This window comes from Anolis carolinensis, chromosome 4 (genome assembly GCF_035594765.1).
Source record: "Anolis carolinensis isolate JA03-04 chromosome 4, rAnoCar3.1.pri, whole genome shotgun sequence".
Taxonomy (NCBI): Eukaryota; Metazoa; Chordata; class Lepidosauria; order Squamata; family Dactyloidae; genus Anolis; species Anolis carolinensis.
In genome coordinates, this window is record NC_085844.1 from 168,915,849 (window position 1) to 168,933,202 (window position 17,354).

Below are 17,354 nucleotides of genomic sequence, written 5' to 3' on the forward strand. Positions count from 1 at the left end.
TCCTATTATAAGCAACCACTATGCATTAATGAAGTGAATGTATTAGGAGGATTATGAACTAAAATAGACAAGATGCATATATAATAAGGAACCAGGTGGTTGTCAATAAAAAGCTTATCACAATGTGGTGCCTTAAAGGTGAAACAATTTTCTAAGATTACCATCTTTTACCCAATTGCCTAGGAGTAAGCCTAATTAAACTCAGTAGGGCCTATTTCTGAGTAGATAATGCACAGGATTGCAATGTTCAGTTTTCATCATTACCAGGGTCAAGGTAACACTAGCAGAAAGACATAGGATGCATTGAATAAATAAGCTCTACTGCAGTGCCCAGTATTATGCCTATGTGGTTAAATTGTGCACATTGTTGTCTGAATCTACTCCGTTGGATTTGCCTTGTCAGAGTTCCTCAATCAACACAGACGTGCATCTCCCGGGATTACATCAGCTGATTTTGTTGCCAGCTTTGAACCATGGATTGTTTGTTTGTCTGATGGGACTGAAAATATATTAAACTGATGCACTATTGTAACACTGACTGGTCATGACTGGCATCTCATAAGCACATCACGTGGAAGTGGCCAAGACTGTAGCTGTTCTCCTACTACAGTGGTGGGACATCATGGACCCTTTCAATTGTTGCTAACTGCAACTCCCAAAAGCCAAAGCCAGCATAATCAATGGGGAGCAATTTTAGAAATGGTTGCTAGAGAAGGAGATGTGCATTATTCTACCATCTCCTGCCTGTCTGAATTCAACAAAAGCACTGTTTTGCTTACCCGCTTACCACTCTCTCCAACATTTCACTGATGAAAACAGGGACATGTGTAGCTAACCAACAGCAGAGTAGTCAAGACAGAGAGTAATTAATTATGAGGAACAACACACAAGAGATAAGAGACTGCAGTACGTAGTTTCCTTTTGCCTGACTCTACAGAGAAGAGAAAGATTCTGCCCTCTCATCTTGCTTCTGCTGAGTCAACTGAATGCAGACTATTTTGAACTCAATTTGCACCAAGAAGAAGGCTGAGGACAAAAAGAGAAAGTAGCAAGTGGAGCAAACCTGGGGACTTTTAAAACTGAGCTGAAAAAGCAAATGACTAATCAGGACAGTTGGGAGGGTCTGTTACAGTCTCTGGACGAAATGTGTCAGAGAGGAGAAAGGAGACCAATGAAAACTGGAGGCAACTCTAAGAGGGAGGAAATGGAAGGTAGACTTCTTAAAGTGGCAGAAGTCTCCTCGTAGTTTGAAGCAAAAAGGAATGGAAGGCTGTTACCCCAAACGTAAGTAGCAAGTTGCCTGAAGTCTTCCTTGCCTGTTAGAACTGGGAGAGTGTATTCAGGAGAGATTAAAAGCAGAGGAGCCCTCTCCAATTTTCACTTTGGGACTCAAAGTATCCTATCTATACAATCATTCCTTCATATCATGGATTATGCATCAACATTCCAACATCCATGACTTGCTAATATTTTTTTAAAATTTCCAAAAAGTAAGCCTTGATTTTACCATTCTATATAAAAGAAGACATTTCACTATGCCAATGTATATAATAGAACTTGAACATCCATGGATTTTGGTATCCATGAAGGGCGGGGGTTGGGGTTGGAATCAAACTGTTGGGGAATCCACAGAGAACTTACTGAAATACACGTATCATGCGAGTTGAGGAGGCCCAAGAACAGCATGACTTCATTGACAGCAGTGTACATATGCATACTCACCAAGAAGGCTATGACTTCCAAAAAAAAAAGCTGGGAGGGGGGGGGGACTCAAGAAGTGATGGTAAACCGAGAAACAGCAGAGAGCCTGAAAACCCTCTATATGGCATGTGTGCATTAAATAAAGTTGCATGACATGTGAGGTCTGGCAGGAATGATGTAGTTCATGGCTACATTTTGCAGCATGTTTTGCCACTAAATAATATTCCCTCTTCCACCCTACCCCATTCCCACTTCCAACTGCTCTATTGCCTGTGTTTTACCCAAATTTTCGATACAATTATTTTACACTTTTAAAAAGTTGCCCTCACTTCTTAGAAATTTGGGGACATTTTTCCATGGGGGTGGGAGAAACTGAACCCTACAAACCTGTGTAGGGCTCAAAACATGACAAAACTTTCTCTATGCTTGCCAGGAAATTGGTATGGCAATTTTAAGAGTGTTGGGGAGCTTGGGGTTCTCAAATATAGCTTTAGGAATTGCATGCAGCACTGGACTTTCCCTACCACAGATTTACATGGTTTGCTCCCAAGCCTTTTTCTACAACACTTGGCCTAGAAGCAGTTCCAGCCATCTCCCAATCTTTCCTTGCCTCTGTAACATCATAAGACCCACATAAGCGCAAGACTCCCTTTTCTTAGGTATTTGCTCCCTAGTGTCAAGTCTTGGCCCTGAAATATCAGGATGTAGGATGTTGCTGACCTAGTTATGCCTAAGACAGCTTATTCACTTTTCCTGATTACTAGTATTTGACTCCTTGATGGAATATATTGATTGGATCTGTAACTGTGTCCATTTTAATGGAACTGTTTTTAATTTTTGTCTTATGATGTTGTTTTATTATGTTTACTATGTTCAAGTTGTTGTATGATGGTTTTGAGAATTGACTGTTTTTGCACACATGTTGGAAAGCGCCTTGAATCTTCCCGAGAAGATGGAGAGGTATATAAATAATATCTATATCTATATATATAATAAAAGTGAATGTTTGTATCGGAGTATGTATCAGCGTTTTGATTGGCCTGGCAGAATATGTGCTCGCGTTTTGATTGGCCTGGCAGAATATGGATCAGCTTTCTGATTGGCCGGCCGGAATATGGGCCAGCTCTGATTGGCCGCCACTTTCACAGGCCACTGGGATCGCTGAGGGAAAAACTACTACCAACTGGCTTCGTTCGGCCTACTTCTCTCCTCAGAACGATGCTAGCTTTGGGACAGTTAACAGCCTCGGCCTACACTTTGGTAATCCAAAACACCACTGCCACCACCAGAAAGGCCGGACCTGGACCAAACTTGACACACACCACCCCATGAACCCACTGACAACGGATGGCCCCCTTTGGCCCCTCTGCTGACATGTTTAAGGCCTTCCAGGCTGGCCCCTCGCTGCTAGGCCGAAAAGGAGGACGCCATCTTGCCTCAGCTTTCAACTTCTTTGTAAGGCCCTACTTTCCTCAAAAGACAGCAGAGAACATTGTTATTATCTTTTTAACGATATGCTTATGAACACTTCTAGCCCCCAAAGCCCCAATCCAAGCCTCCTTTGATCATTTTGCTAACACGTTTCAGGCCTTGCAACCTGCCTCCATTGTGCTAGGCCGCAAAAGAGGCAGCCATCTTCCCTGTTCCACATGGTTCCAAACAGAGCAGCTTTTGCCTGTGTCTTTTGGATACAGCACTCTCCTTCAACAAGGTAAGGCGGCAGTACGTAAATACTATTCACAGCAGACTAAAGAGAAAATAATGACTATCTTTTTATTCTTTCCTTTTAAGGATCGTTTACTCCCCCCCCCCCCCCCCCCAGTTTTTACTGAGGCAAAAAACTACCACAGAGCAGGCTTTGGCCTACTCACTCTAACAGGCTTGACACATACAGTCTCCATGGCCTACTATACATCCAGGCCCTGTTTGGAGTGGGATGGACCATGGATGACGGACTTGCATATGGGAGTTGTAGTTCACCTGCCCCCACTGAACCCTGCTATTTCTTATTTATACTACTATTGCTTGACATTACTTTTATGTTTTATTTATATGGTGGATGTTAGCACGTGGCTTAATGACCTTGCAAGCCACTTTGGGTCCATTGCAGAAAGGCGGGGGAGAAATATCAGAATTAAATAAATACATAAATAAATAAATGTCTCAATGGTATGTATGGTTGGAATGACCTTCTGTCGGGAGGGCTTGAATGGTCTCTTCCTTTGTGGCAGAAGGGGCTGGACTGGATGACCTTCAGAGACACCTTTCAAATCTAGGACTCTATCTATCTCCCAATCGTATTTGTGACTGGATGGCCATCTGTCAGGAGGGCTTGGATGGTGTCTTCCTCTATGGCAGAAGGGGGTTCAACTAGATGGGCACCCCTTCTAACTCTAGGATTGTATGGAAGCCTTTAAACCAGGCACGGGCCAACTTGGGCCCTCCAGGTGTTTTGGACTCCAACTCCCACAATTCCAGAGAGCCTACCCCATGATGCGCTTTATGTCCTGGTGCCGTTTGCAGGATGATGGACCATGGGTGATGGGATATGTAGTACTTTCAATCGCTACGATTCCCACAGACCACTGCGATGCCCACCAGTGACGGAACTGGACCAAACTTGGCACACAGATGGGACATGCAGTACCTTCACTCGCTTCTTGAGACCACAGCAACTGCTACATATGACAGAACTGAACCAAATCTGGTACATATATCCCAAATGACACACTTTATATGTTGCAGCAGTTTGGGGGAGGATGGACCAAGGACGATGGGATTTGCAGTACCTTCATCCAATTCACCTCCCACAGGCCACTGTGATTCCCATGAATGACAAAACTGTACCAAACTTGATACAAAGGTGCAATGTGGCCCCCTTTACGTCCTGATCTGGTTTGATGCAGGATGGACCTTGGATGATGGGATTTGCAGTACCCTTCTCCGATTCACCTCCCACGGACCACTGTGATACCCATGAAAGACGAAACCGTACCTTACTTGGCATACAGGTGCAATGTCACACAATTTATGTCCTGGTGTGGTTTGCAGGAGAATGCACCAAGGATGATGGGATTTCCAGTACCTTCATCCAATTCAACTCCCACAGACCACTGTGATGCCCATGAATGATGAAACTGTACCAAACGTGACATATAGGTGCAGTGTGGCCCACTTTACATCCTCCTATCATTTGAGGGAGCAACAGACCATGGATGATGGGATTGACAGTACCTTCACTCACTTCCCCAGACCACTGCGACCCTCACCAATGTCTGATCAAGACCAAACTTGACACATCGAGTCCCCATGACCTGCTTTACATCCTGAAGCTGTTTGGAGGGGGATCGACCATGGACTTGCATATGGGAGTTGTAGTTCACCCGTACCAACTAAAGCCAACTGACACTGGATCGAGACTAAACTTGGAACAAAGGCAAACAATTCAGTTCTCAATTAACCCGGGCACCGCCGGGTCCCCAAGCTAGTTATATAATAATAATAATAATAATAATAATAATAATAATAATAATAATAATAATAATAATAAATAAATAAATTAAGCTGATCCTGCCTTTTAAATATACAGCTAAGAAACACAGTATTTGTAATGATCTGTTAAAGATCAACAGTTGGACGTGGCAGAGAAAATTTTACATTGATGGTTAACAGAGCCGGTCCAACAATGAGGTGAATTAAGCGGGCGCTTCGGGCGCCAAACATATGGGAGTGCAGTCGAGACAGCTTTTTCTGTTGATTTGTTGTAAAACATGATGTTTTGGTGCTTAATTTGTAAAATTTTAATGTAATTTGATGTTTAATAGGCTTTTCCTTAATCCCTCCTTATTATCCAACATTTTCGCTTATCCAACACTTTTATTTTTCAGTGATAGTTTTGGGGGGGGGGCACCAAAATTCTGTTCGCCTACACTTGAAAAATACCTAGGGCCGGTTCTGATGGTTAATGAGGAAAGGACAGGTCTTACAACAATGTAAGACAATCACAAGATCAGATTAGTTTTAGTTCTATTTATCTCAAATACTTTTATTTTAACAGGGCGGGTATACCGGAAAATAAAATTAGCAGGAAATAGTTATTCTGCTTGGAATCAGAGTCATTGTTGTTGTTGCTATGTGCCTTTAAGGCATGTCTGATGTACACACTTCTGATGAACCCATCATGGGAATTTCTTGATTGAATTTATTCAGGCCTTCTGAGGCCGAGAAGGTATGACATGCTCAAGGTTACCTAATAGGTTTCCATGCCAGAGTAGGGATTGGAATCCTGGTCTTCAGAGTGGTAGTCCAACATTCAACCCACTACACCATGCTGATTCTTTGGAGTCAGAATACTAACATGAAAAAGTAATTTTACAAAATTAATGGTGGTGTGGAATTATGCCAGGGGAGCAACAAGGTGTTTGTGATCAGAGGGTGGGATTGTGCAGTACCTACACTTATCTGAACATGTGCTTCTTGGTAGAACTTCTTACAGACATACCTCAGCCAATAAGGCTTCTGAAAAGAAACTTCTTTTTACAAAGTCCTGCTCAGCCCTGTTTCCTCTTTGTGGTCTGAGGCCCTTTCCACACAGCTGAATAAAATCCTACATTTTCTGCTTTGAACTGGGATATATGGTAGTGTGGCCTCAGACAACCCGTAGGCAAGGTAAACAACAGCTACCAAATCCTTTGCTGTGCATGAGTGAACAGCAGAAAAAGAGAGAAATTGAGTATGCTGATAAGCCTACCTCAGCATGTCAATAAAATGTAGATCTGGAAGTTGAGCCTCCAAAAGGGGCATCATGAGGGTGGAGGCTGGTGCAAGAAAAAGTTATCCCTGGATAATTTTTGAATTAGCCTATTGAGTGGTCCCTGAAAGGTTCAGTATGAGTTGTTCTTTTTAAAAAGTTGTGCAAGGCTAACCTGACATGACTGTTTTCATTCTCATTCATATGTTCTTAGTTTTAAATAAAACTTTCACTAAAATATATGGAACTGCTCTTCTCTTTTTTTCCTTTTTTTTGTGGCATCAATTTTTTACCATTAAAGAAGTAGTGCCCAGGGACATACCTGTAACATGGCTGCCAAAGAAATCTCGGGTTTCAATCTTAAAATTCTTTAAAGGAAAAGAATAAGGTGGTAGAATGCTGTTTGTTCAGTTTCCTTTTTAATAGATCTACTAAAAATATGTCAATTGTTTGGAAAACTCAGGGGATCAGTGGCGGCAGCTGTCAGAAAGGAATATCTGTTTTGAAAAAAATGTATGTTTGCTTATAACATGTCCAGATGGTTTTATATGTATGCATACCCTTCAGAACGGCAACCTGTGTGTTTCTTTAGTACAGGGGTTCACACTCCGCTGATTCAATGGAGGGAGCAGGGGTGAAGGGCAGGAATCTTGTCCTTCCCTATAGGCTCGGCCACAGCAAACTGCTAAAGCCTTTCCTGCCTTGTGTGTTGCTCTTCAGCTTTTGTGACCTTGACCATATTACTTGACAATTCAAGATCTGCTTTTTGTCTGTGAAACAATTGGAGGGTATGTTGTTGTTCTCTCAGTTCCCAGAGTCACACTAATTAGAAATGTATTAAACAACAAAACCCTAAAAGCTAGAGATGTCCTTTTCTTTTGAACAGACCTGATATTTGTCTATATTTACTTAATTTTCTGTTGGTAATGCACAAGAAATATAAATAAGCATTATACTTCTTCTCTGGTCAGGAATAGGAATTGTTTGAGACTGAATCCATTTGATTCTTACCATAGGCCCAAAGCTATTTTTGCTACACAGTTGGGCAGATCTGGTGCAAAGCTGCCATCTGGTGCATGACAGAGCTCTTGATATTATGCCAAGGTATCTTTGAAGGCAATTTCCTTTGCAAGTGTGTAAGATATTTGCCCTGTCCTTCCGTATCTTGGGATTTGCTTCTTGAGCTTTCGTTGAGACATGCTGCTTTCATGAATGAATCACAACTGGTTTGGGTAGACTAAATTTGTCATACACAAATCAGATGATGAACCGTGGTGAAAGGTGAATCCAATATTGCTTGCAGGGTACTCCAGCCTTTTCCCATTAGGGCAGGCCTGTGCAACCTGTGATCCTCCAGATGTTTGGGACTACAACTCCCAGAAACCCTTGCCAGCTTGTCCAATAGTTAGGAATTCTGCAAGTCAACATTCAAAACACCTGGAGGGCTATAGGTTGGACAGGTTTTCCCTAGGGAATCACCATATACAAAATGGGTGAGTGGATTTTGAACATTTGGACTGTTCAAAAATGTAAGAAGTTTATAATATTTTAATTGTGTCAGAAGTGACTTGAGAACATACTGCAAGTTGTTTCTGGTGTAAGAGAATTGGCCGTCTACAGAGACATTGCCCCAGGGACACCCGGATGTGTTTCCATCCTGCTGGGAGGCTTCCCTCATGTCCCTGCAAGCTAGAGCTGACAGACGGGAGTTCACCCCACGTTGTGGATTCGAACCGGCAACCTTCAGGTCAGCAGTCCAGCCTGCACACAATAATAGCAACACAACACTGCCTTTGCTTTGGACTTTTCACATGAAGTCCCTCCTTTCCTGTTGCTCTCCTGGTATGAAACCGTTGGAAGGCATTTTTTTTTTTTACAAAAGGTCATTAACAGATTACCTGTGGGTTTTTTAAAATTCTTTCCAGACTGTTTCCATTGGGAAAGCAGTGGGAGATGAGCGATGTTATGTGATAAGTCCAAGGCAAACCTGCTGTTGTCCTGCTGCAATTGCAATTACCCTGCCTCGTGTGATAAACTTTGAAGTCTTGCAGTAGTTGTAATACATTGAGTCATATAAAATGTGATGGATAACAATGTAAAAAGTTAATTAAGTTGTCTAGACTCCCTACATCAACCATATCATTTCTCTAAAGATAATCCTCATAGACTCTCTAACTGCTTTCTATAAAATATTCACTGGTTTTTCAAATATGAAGTAACTTATTCTAGAAAATAGAGATCCCTTCTTGACAAGTTTTGATGAGAAACTGCTATAATTAAAACAGTGTGTAATGCAAGCTATATCCGATATGTCATTCTTAGTAGGGACTCTATTAAGCCCAAAACACACAAAACATTTATGCCTGAAAAGATCATCACTGCAGAATATTATTGAACTCAAGCTTCAAAACCAGAGACGTCTTGTATCTGAATTTATCGCTGTAAAGAAAGCCACTTCTGTATTGGTTATAATATGCTGGTTGTAACAAGTACATATTGGTTATAGCAAGCAAATTATCTAGAAGATGACTTTCTGCTTTCTTTCAATTATTAACAATGTGTTTTTACAGCTGAGGACAATGTGCCATTAAATAAATAGCAAATAAAACATTGTATTCCAGGGGTTGGGAAAACAATGAAATAATGTCATTATTTATATTTATCTTTGCTTTCTCCCAGTTTGGCATCCATGGAGGCCTACACTTCAGATTAAAATGGAACGCATCTAAAAGCAATCATAATATTAAAAACAATTAAAACATAATTAAATAAACTATCGTATTAGCATGGCAGGAGTACAGTAGGTAAAGGTTTTCCCCTGACTTTAAGTCCAGTAGTGACTGACTCTGGGGGTTGGTGCTCATCTCCATTTCTAAGCTGAAGAGCCAGCGTTGTCCGTAGACACCTCCAATGTCATGTGGCCGGCATGACTGCATGGAGAGCCGTTACCTTCCCGCCGGAGCGGTACCTATTGATCTATTCACGTTGCCATGTTTTTGAACTGCTAGGCTGGCAGGAGCTGGGGCTAACAGCGGGTGCTCATTCCACTCCCGGGATTTGAACCTGGCACCTTTTGGTCCACAAGTTCAGCAGCTCAGTGCTTTAACACACTGTGCCACCAGGGGCCCCTCCCCACCAGGGACCCCTCCATCACAACTGTATGGGCATGTTTCTACCAGAAAATGTAGCCCTTTCGTTAGCCCAGACCAGGCATGGGCAAACTAAGGCCCGGGAGCTGGATGCAGCCCCCGAGGCACTTACCTCAATCCCTCCTCATTTACCCTGTCCTTTTAGCATGAGGACATGGCAGCCTGCAGCAGCTGAGAGCTCTCTGGAGTGCTCTCAGCCACCGCGTGTCTCGCCCTCATCCGAGCATAAGGACAGTGCAAGTGGCCCCATCCTTATGCTGGGAGGACAGCTCAAGGAAAGCACATGGTGACTGAGAGCCCTCTGGAGCACTCTCAGCCACCACCTGTCTTGTGTTCCTCTTAGAGCGCTCCAGGAGGAGGAGGATCAGGGTAGTTGCCGCATGTCTCGCATTCCTCTCAGCATAAGGATGGGCAGCCCCATCCTTATGTTGTGAGGACAACTTAAGGATTACCCAGGCCCTGCCCTGTCCCCTCCTGGCCCTGCCCTCTCATGGGCTCATTTTACTCAGCTTGTGCACGGTCCCACTTCCTTTCGGCCTGGCCATCCTGGCTGGACCCACAATGTGGCCCCAAGGCAAAAAGGTTTGCCCATGCCTGGCCTAGACCCATACCCTATAGAACTTTATAGCCCATAGCCAACATTTATAACTGTGTTTGAATCAGACTGGGAGCCACGATGGCTAATGCTGTATGACACTAATTCAAATCTGAGGTAGTCACAATATGTTGTTAGCATACCTGGGTTAGATATCAGATTAGTCAGGCCCCCACACTTCCTCCTCCTGGAGGGAACTGAAGACTTGGATGTTTAGACAAGCCTTTGAAAATATCTAGCCCAATGGTCTGCAATTGTGATACAGTACAGCACTTTCATCCCATGCCCTCGTCCCTTAGCTACAACTTGCACTATACCTTTCCCTTCTTGTTTACAGTTGGCTATGTTTTTACGACAGTTGACACTATAGCAGTGCTTCTCAACCTGGGATCCCCAGATGTTTTTGTCCTACAAGTCTCAGAAATCCCAACCAGTTTATCAGCTGTTAGGATTTCTGAGAGTTGAAGGCCAAAAATATCTGGGGATCCCAGGTTGAGAACCACTGCACTATAGGTTATTGGGCGCTGTTCTTTTTTCAAATTGTTGTTTTAATACTGCTGGTTTTATTTTGTATTGTACTGTGTGTTTATTTTATGCGTTGTTTTGTGCCATATGTAAGCTGTTCTGAGTCCGTTTGGGGAGATGGAGGCGAGGTAAAAAAATAAAGTGTTGTTATTATTATTATTATTATTATTATTATTATTATTATTAATCTCCATTAATGTGCACTACTGGTTCACTAGCTTGAATTGTGCAAAGGAACACCTGAGCACTCCTGACATCCTGGCTCAAAAGCTGAATCACGTAAGCCTATTTCTGATGGATGCTTCTCTATCTAGTAAATACGGAACCCCGTCCCCTGATCTGTTTTTAGACTAAGCAGTTTAGCCACCCTTGTCATGGATCTTGACCGTTTGCATGGACATTGCCCAAGAGATGCTGGGATGTTTGCTGTTTTACCATCCTGTGGGAGGCTTCTCTCATGTCCCCACATGGGAAGCTGGAGCTGACAGACAGGAGCTCATCCCACTCCCTGGATTTGAACCACCACTCTTTTGGTCAGCAGTCCTGCTAGCACAAGGGTTTAATCCATTACATCACTGGGGGCTCTATCATCTTGCCTGTTGCTACAATAATATAATCCCCAATCCTGGGGGGGAAAGTAGTGAACAACAACAACCACTATAACTATATCAACAGATAAGGTGGAAATTAAGAAAATAAGGATTACAGTAATTGCATCATCTTGAGATGATGTAGGCACATAGATGATGAAGGGACTGAAATATGGTAGTTCAGGATTTTCTATACTTTCACACATTAATTAGTATGAAGACTGCAGTTAAGAAAGTAGAAGAAGAATGGGGCTTGGAAGAGTAGCTATTTAGAAACTAGATAAGACCCTGTAGTGTAAAGATATATTACTGAGTACTCACAGATTGTCAGGCCTTACTAGTTCCCATTTCTATACTGGCTGTGAAAATGAAGAAAGGTCATGGGGGGGGGGGAACATCTACTCATTTGAAATATGGTGCTGGAAAAGGAGTCTATAGATCCCATGAACTACTAAAAAGACAAATAAACAGGTGCTAGAGGAAATCAAGTCTAAACTCTCCCTAGAAGCCAAGATGACTACAAGTGAGACTGTCATACTTTGGCCAGTTCATGAGAAGATATGACTCACTAAAAAGACAATAATGGATGGTAAGGCATTAGAAAAAGAGGAAAATGACATTCCATATAGATAGATTCAATCAGAGAAGCCATTAATTCCCCGACTAAACAAGACCTGAGCAGAACATTTGGTGACTTGGAGGTCATTCATGGCTAAAGATTTCCAAACAGCTTTTACTCCCTACCTGGGCACCAGGTTAATTCAGTTTTTGGTTCTGTGTGAGGCCCTGCATTTTATCTTCCCTCTTTCTGGCCTTCTTGATCCTATCCATTTGGTTCCTGCCTTTCTGATAACCAAAACCCTTGCTTTACATGGGAGTCAGTTACTTCACGGCCTTCCTTTTGGCCTCATGTACTTCTGTGAGCCCCCGGTGATGCAGCAGCTGCTGAACTTGTTGCCCAAAAGGTTGATGGTTTGAACCCAGGGAATGGGGAGAGCTCCTGCTGTTCGTCCCAGCTTCTGCCAATCTAGCAGTTCGAAACCATGTAAATGTGAGTAGATCTGGTGGGAAGGTAATGGCGCTCCATGAAGTCATGCTGGCCACATGTCCTTGGAGGTGTGTACGGACAATGCCAGCTCTTCGGCTTAGAAATGGAGATGAGCACCACCCACCAGAGTCGGACACAACTAGACTTAATGTCAGGGAAAAACCTTTACCTACTTCTGTGAGTCATTTTAAAATGGATTTTAATGTTTTATCATAAAGACTATAGCAATTTGTGTGCCAAATTTAAAACTAACTAAATTAATCGAGCTAGAGATTTTTTAAAAGTGTCCCTTGATTAAAAAAAATATGTTTCATTAATGATAAATATTATTAAGGTAGTTGTACAAATCTTAGCAACATGGAAAAGTTTGGGAGAAAATATTTTGCAGCTTTTCCTTGGGCTGAAAAACATAGAGTGTATTGCCTAGAAAGTACCTGAAACAAGGTTATCTTAAAACATTTTGCTGCACCTAGTGAAAAATAAAACACTTCTTATAACATTTAAATGCAGGTTGGCCAGGGTGATAGCTAATATTATTTTAACCATTTTAAGGGGCAGCACCCTCCGTCACAACATGGAACCATACAGAGTGTAAGGCAGGAGGGACAGCATCCATAGCTCTGTCCTTGAAAGCCCCCCAGCATCTCCTGCCTCAGGGAGCTCCATTTTCTTTGACATCTTGCCTGGAAGATGATGTTTCCTACAAACCTGGGAGAGGAAAACTGGAAGATTTCGAAACAGAATTCAAAAGGACCTGATAAATTAGCAGAGATCAATACAATGAAATTGAACTGAAACAAATGAAAAAAATCTATTTCAGGCCACAAAACCCAAATGCGCAAGTATAGGATAGGATAGGGGATCCTTGGCAGTGCTGTACTACCTGTGAATGGCCTTTGGAGTTAGTTGATCATAAGATGGACATGAACTATCAATGTGGTGATGCTGCAGAAAAGAACACTGTTTTGACCTGTATTAATATAACTATAATTTCCAAGTCAAAGGAGATTCTATAATAGTTTCACACAGGCCTGTAGCTGGGGGGGGGGGGGGGGTTACTTTCATTGTAACTTCAAAAAGGGGGTTTGTCAAAAGGTTATTAATGTAAATAATGTAGCAGAGAAGATTGTAGTGAACTGGAGAGGTCTTCTCATTCAAAAGTTTTATAATATTAAACTAGCTATATCTAATATTATATTGATTTTAGATGTTAATGGCATTGATAATGTAATAACAAATTTTAATTTATTATTCTTTTAGGCTGACAACAGTATCGGCTCTTGGCTTTGCTCAAGGACAAGAGAGCAGTATGCAATCTGAAGGTCATCTAATTTCAAGCACTGACAGATCAATCTATTAAATTATGACAGATATATCTATTACATTAAGAGACAAATATGTCAAACTATGTTTAATGAGAAATCATCTAATAAGGAGCACTCTCAGATTCACTGGGCTGTTGCCCCCATATTGGCTGGAATATTCTTGGAAGCTGTGATACAAATACCAATAATATTTCCATGCTCCGCTAATAAATATATAACCATAGTACAAATTAGGAGCACCTATCATTTGTAACATGCTATAACATTATCCATATTACAGTGTCTGTCCCAAACAAAATACAGCAACAAAAAAGTGTGCCATGCCAGAGGCATCTTTAAAAGAAAGTTTATGTAATGCTGCCAGATGGTTAAGGCAAGTGAGTCATATAACAGGATGCAGGGATGAGGCCCTTTTCTATGAACTAGTCATATGAGTCATATGTTAGCCTAGAGAGAAGAGTGCCCCACTATACAGATATTAAAGAATTTGGCATCATCAGGAATAGTCCTTTTGCACCCTCAAGAAATCTAGGCTAACAGGAATATTCAATAAAATCAAGAGGCTCTTTCCCACGACACAGTTATAGCATTAGGATTCCACTTTAACTACCATGACATCTTTTAGCATCCTAGGTTTTTCAGTTCCTAAATGCCTTTCCAGATTCATATCCAGACTACAGATCCCAGGATTCCACTGGCTACTGTTGATGTAATATCATGCCGGCTACAGGGACTCTGATGCTAAAAATGAAGCATCAGCTGTAGAGTTATGCTGCTTTTTAATATAATTAATCTGGTAAAATAATGTAACTCACCTATACATAGCTGGTAAATCCAAAAGATGGATATTTCAGTATAAATTACAAATTTAATTTGTGAAGGGAGAATTCTCTGTATTTTAACGTGGCCTCAACTCCACAAAAATAATACATGTGTGTGTGGCAGGAATGAGTGGGAAGGAATCACACAGCACAGCATCTCGGCTTGGAACCTAGGCTTGCTTTCTCCTTTCAGGATTAGTTTTCAGCTGGGTAAAAGCCTTATGTGGAACAGATTAGTTCTGTCCGTGATTAAACAAGAGTGCTTATATGATCATTGGTATGCAGTAAAACCCAAAAGCAAGAGTTTCATGGGTGAAACATGGCTCCACCTTAAATGGGAAGGAGCTCTCTAAATGCTGCACATATACCCGCTCTGAGCATTTCTTGGATCAGAGAGAAACAGACGCTGTCGCATCTGGCTAAATTTAGCACATCTCTGCATTGTCTCTTTGAGCTGCTGTTGGTAGCAGTATCTGAAATGTATGAATCAACCAAAAGAGCTTTTGCCACTAAAATCAATCTGCATCTGAGATACCTGGTGTCCTCTCCCCCCACCCCACCCCCAAAAGAGGATTAGAAGATGGAGGCCTCAATCCAAATTTGGCATCTGAATCTAGATTCTGTGTCGTTGTTGCTTTTTTTTTGGTGGGGGTACTTTGAGAGATAGTCAAGATAAGGAAAGCCAAACCTTTACTATAATATTTTGGATAACCTACCTATAATATTGAGAGTGCTATGTCAGTGCATCACTAACATTTTGGGGAGCATTCTGTCATTCTTTTGGGCAGCCTTAGTTTTGGTATTTCAGCTTTTCAAACAGAAATGATTTCAAACAGATCTATAGTGATATGTGTTTGGAATTTATTAATATTTTTTCCAAAGGAGAAAATGTTCTGTGATCTTGAAATATCACCCTGATGCAGTTATGAAAGTCAGTTTCATGTATGCATCCTGTAAGATTAGGTACTTTTAATATTGATTTTTCTTTCTTTCTAAAAGAAGCATAGGTCTGTTTATGTACAGTAGATCACATGCTGCTGTTAACATTTTAGTCCAAAAATATCCCACTATTCCTTGCTGATTTTGTTATAAGCAGATGAAAAAATTAACATGTTTTTGGCATTTGAAGAAAACCATAATAACAGAGAGGAAATAAATGATTTCCCCATTTGCACAGTAACATATCCAAAATTGGCAGCTACATACAGAAACACCCTGTATTATTGAATTTGGCATTCCTGGTTGCTTATCAAATAGCAAATATTAAAAGCTTTGGCATAACATATAAATCACACACAAAGTCTGACCCTCAGTATATTATATAATTTCATTTATTTTTAAACAAGGCTTCTTTGCACTCAAGATGCAGGATGCGAAGGTGCAATTTTAGAATGGTTACTCAGCAAAACAGACAGCAAATAATCCCCATATATGAATTAGGCAACATTTTTTTGCAACACCATATATTTCTAGCTTTTTCCTTACCTGTATTTTCTGATTCTTTCATTCTCCCTCTCCTCTCCTTGCTGCAGCTGGGCAGAGACAAACAAAACAGCCCAGCTGATTGCTGAAATGGTGACTTTTGATTTGTCATTCACAGCCAGTCATAGGTCACGAAAGCTGCTTTCCTCAGTCCAAGGTAGCGAGGTGGTGATAATTTGCATGAAACAGTGCTGGGTTATAGTTCGGATTATAGAAAATCAGAGGAAGGATGAGGATGCAAGAAGACATAACATATTTTATAAAATCTGGCATGGATCAGGAGCTGGAGTCGAGAGGTTTTTCTCTCAGCACATTTCTGGAGACCGCATCCTACTTGTTCATTAAACACAGAATAAGCCAGATTTTTTGTTAATGTCATCAAGAAAATAAGATGATGCAAAAATGCTAGAAGATGTTCTTTGCAGAAAGGATTTTTTTAAAAAAAAACTGGATATTTCATTTCCTTTTTGAATTTTTTTTCTGAGAATGATACTGCTGCCTCCAGAGTACATGTATATTACAAAAATTATGAATTCAACACAGAATAAAGTATTTAGTGTAGAATGAAGGATTGACCATTGTCAAGTCTCAATTTGTTTGTATGAAATAAGTTTAAAAAATGTCCTTATTGTATCAGCACCGCAAATAACCCCAGGAACAGGCCTAAAAACGAAGACACCAAGGCGCCTCCGTTTCCAGGTGCCACATGGAACGGCTCCACTCAGGGGGAAGGAGGAGGAGGGGAAGCAGCAGTCAGGAGGCTTGTGGTTGCGCCTTTCGTATGTAGTCAGCCTCTCGCCTCCCGACATCCCCGTTGCCTTGTCACTACAAGAGGGTTTTGTGAGACCAATCACTCTTGTTACAACGGTGTAGTAACGGTGCGGCCATGGACCATATTTTAGTTCTTGGAGACCACTGGTGGTCCACGGACCTTAGGTTGGGAACCACTGTCCTAACCCCTTTGTCCTTGACTACTTCACTAGTTGCAAACTGAATTCAATGTGCAAAAGCAGTTTTCACTAAATTCAATAAAATAGGGAGGAGAAGATGGAGTCAAATTAGGCACTATATTTTTAATCTTATTGTATTTATATGTTTCAATTGTTTTATTTCTCGAATTTTTGTATTTGTTTATCTGTATATGTAATGCGGCAATGAATTTTGCCATAATTGTAAGCCACTGTGAGTCCCCTTCGGGGTGAGAAGAGTGGGGTAGAAATATAGTAAATAAAATAAATAAATCTTGCCCTTCTCAGCAGACTCAGCCAAAAGCAAACATCTGTTGCCTCCCCTAGATTACATATCTTTCATCATCAACACCCGGATGACCACATCTGTTCTGGTTTTCATATGAAATGTTGGAAGGCA

The 17,354-nt window shown here is 41.3% G+C and overlaps 1 protein-coding gene and 1 long non-coding RNA gene across 3 annotated transcripts in view; one reads left to right on the forward strand and one right to left on the reverse strand.

Moving 5' to 3' along the window:
• Positions 1-16,213, reverse strand: part of dnajc6 (DnaJ heat shock protein family (Hsp40) member C6) — an 81,131-nt gene extending 64,918 nt beyond the window's left edge. For both annotated transcript variants that reach the window (XM_062978221.1, XM_062978222.1), the window contains exon 1: positions 15,990-16,213. In XM_062978221.1, the coding sequence (XP_062834291.1) occupies positions 15,990-16,098 (109 nt within the window). In that variant the 5' untranslated portion in view covers positions 16,099-16,213. The remainder of the gene's footprint in view (positions 1-15,989) is intronic.
• Positions 823-16,552, forward strand: LOC134298356 (uncharacterized). The gene is made up of 2 exons (XR_010005386.1): positions 823-1,284; positions 13,619-16,552. It is a non-coding gene; the product is annotated as an uncharacterized LOC134298356 (long non-coding RNA).
• Positions 16,553-17,354: the final 802 nt, after the last annotated feature.